At 38.4% G+C, this 2,500-nt stretch overlaps 1 protein-coding gene across 1 annotated transcript in view; it reads right to left on the bottom strand.

The window, feature by feature from the left end:
• The window catches only part of LOC113808098 (uncharacterized), a gene marked incomplete at its 3' end in the record, with an annotated part of 90,514 nt that continues 88,014 nt past the window's right edge, over window positions 1-2,500 (bottom strand). The window contains 2 exon segments of the mRNA XM_070126359.1: window positions 1-546; window positions 1,294-1,479. Coding sequence (XP_069982460.1) covers window positions 1-546; window positions 1,294-1,479 — 732 coding nt within the window.

A 2,500-nucleotide genomic window follows, 5' to 3' on the forward strand; every position in this document is an offset into this window, starting at 1 on the left:
GGCTGTACCTCTTGAGCAGAGTCTGCCATTGTGCCTTCTACAGCAGCTGCTTCACCTTCTTCAGTAACAGTCTCTGTGTCTACCACTCTGCTTTCAGGCTGTGGTGTGGCACCTCTGCTGCTGGGAGATGGAAGACGCTCAAAAGGCTCTGGCTCTGTTGATACAATCTCCCCACTGCTAGAATTTTCAACCGAAGTTCTACCTGTGTTGAGCCCTTCCAGAGACTCAGTTACCTCCTGTAGAGGATCTGGCAAGATCTCTTGTGGATTATCTCCTTCTGAGTTGTGACGGGAGTGAGAAGCAGACTGTAGGCCTGAGCAGCAAGGGGAATTCTGTTGTTCCTCTATTGACTCAACTTGAGTGACATGCTTCTTTTTCTTCTTCTTGCCTTCTTCTGAGGTGTCTCCACTTGATTTGGACTTCTTCTTCTTCTCCTTTTTCTCCTTCTTTTCCTTCTTTTCTTTCTTGTCTTTCTTCTTCTTTTCCTTTTTAATTATCTTTTCATTTATAGAATTACGGCGATCTTCAAGTATGATTCCGTTTTGTCTGTAAAAGACAACAATTAGAATTTAAAATGGGGCAAATTCTAAGTGGAAAGCCCTTTATATTTTATTTATTAATACTTTATTTTCTAGAATAAAAATAATTTATCTTGATATCTTTTGTATCGAGTATAATAATATCAACAAACAAACACTTTAAATACTCAAAAAATTGGATCTATTATATAAAACTATTAAGAGGACATTACAATTATAAGAAATATCCTATAAACCAGGTTTGTCAGGAATATCATGACAACAAAATATTTCATTTTTTTCAATTAAATGAATACTCTTATTCTACTTTATAACTACATATTCTTTAGGAAATTAATTTTGAAGTTTAGGATTAGAATGACCAATGAAATTATTAACACTGGTTATAATGTTGTGGTTTTACTTCTTTCTTTTTGGCTTGTTAAATTATTAAGTTAAGTAAATGGACTTACCTATGCCGATAAACACACACTGCATAGAATCCAGACTGGTTCCATGGACTGCTTTTCCTTTGTTAGTATTACATATAATGTAATTCTGAATCTTTTTTTCATGAAATACTGGCCAAAATTTATTCTCTTCATATGACTAATCATTACTTGAACACATGCACTTTAGGAAATGGTATTTCATCCAAAAGCAAAACAATACATTAGTATTTTTTTTTTTTACATGTTACTGTTTTTCATTCTTTAAGTAAAGCCAAAAAAATTGTATCCCCTTTAGAGAATCTTATTTACTCATAATTACTCACCTGATCTGATCTATAGCATTATTCAGCTCCTCCAATTCAGGTGAGTCGTCGTGTCTATGCGATGTCACCTCAGACGGGATATAGCTATGCAAGTTGTTGTTGAAATTTGCAAAGTTAACTTTTCTTGAATCTGTGGATTTGATCTCCAAGTCCTTCAAGGCAGTCTTCAGTGTTTCTCCAAGTGAACTGGTGGAAACAACAGCCAAATGTAAATAACATATGATGGCATATTTTCAATATATGCATGTAGGAGAACAGGAGAGGAGAGGAGAGGAGAGGAGAGGAGAGGAGAGGAGAGGAGAGGAGAGGAGAGGAGAGGAGAGGAGAGGAGAGGAGAGGAGAGGAGAGGAGAGGAGAGGAGAGGAGAGGAGAGGAGAGGAGAGGAGAGGAGAGGAGAGGAGAGGAGAGGAGAGGAGAGGAGAGGAGAGGAGAGGAGAGGAGAGGAGAGGAGAGGAGAGGAGAGGAAGAGAAGAGAAGAGAAGAGAAGAGAAGAGAAGAGAAGAGAAGAGAAGAGAAGAGAAGAGAGAGAAGAGAGAGAGAGAAGAGAGAGAAGAGAGAGAAGAGAGAGAGAGAGAGAGAGAGAGAGAGAGAGAGAGAGAGAGAGAGAGAGAGAGAGAGAGAGAGTGACAGTGAGAGAGAGAGAGAGAGAGAGAGTGACAGTGAGAGAGAGAGAGAGAGAGAGTGACAGTGAGAGAGAGAGTGACAGTGAGAGAGAGAGAGTGACAGTGAGAGAGTGTGTGTGAGAGAGAGTGTGTGAGAGTATGTGAAAGAGAGAGAGAGTATGTGTGAGAGAGAAAGAGAGAGAGAGAGAGAGAGAGAGAGAGAGAGAGAGAGAGAGAGAGAGAGAGAGAGAGAGAGAGAGAGAGAGAGAGAGAGAGAGAGAGAGAGAGAGAGAGAGAGAATGTAGAAACAGAAAGACAGACAGACAGATAATGTAGTGAGTCATACTCTACATATCACATTTCAAAATAAGTACTATAAAAGATCAATATATGATCTACAAAAAAACAATGAAAAATATATTGTCAACTATATCACCAAAAAACAAATTCAATGCCGATTAAAGTTAAAAGCATGCACATGTCATTTTCTTCAACTTAATATAATCCAATTAATATTTTGAAAATACACACCTCTCGCCGTTTAGCCATCATCACCAAGTGTCAGACTCCTCATCAAACACAAAGGAACTTTTTATCACAAACAC

The sequence above is a fragment of the Penaeus vannamei genome, chromosome 10 (assembly GCF_042767895.1).
Source record: "Penaeus vannamei isolate JL-2024 chromosome 10, ASM4276789v1, whole genome shotgun sequence".
NCBI classification, from domain to species: Eukaryota; Metazoa; Arthropoda; class Malacostraca; order Decapoda; family Penaeidae; genus Penaeus; species Penaeus vannamei.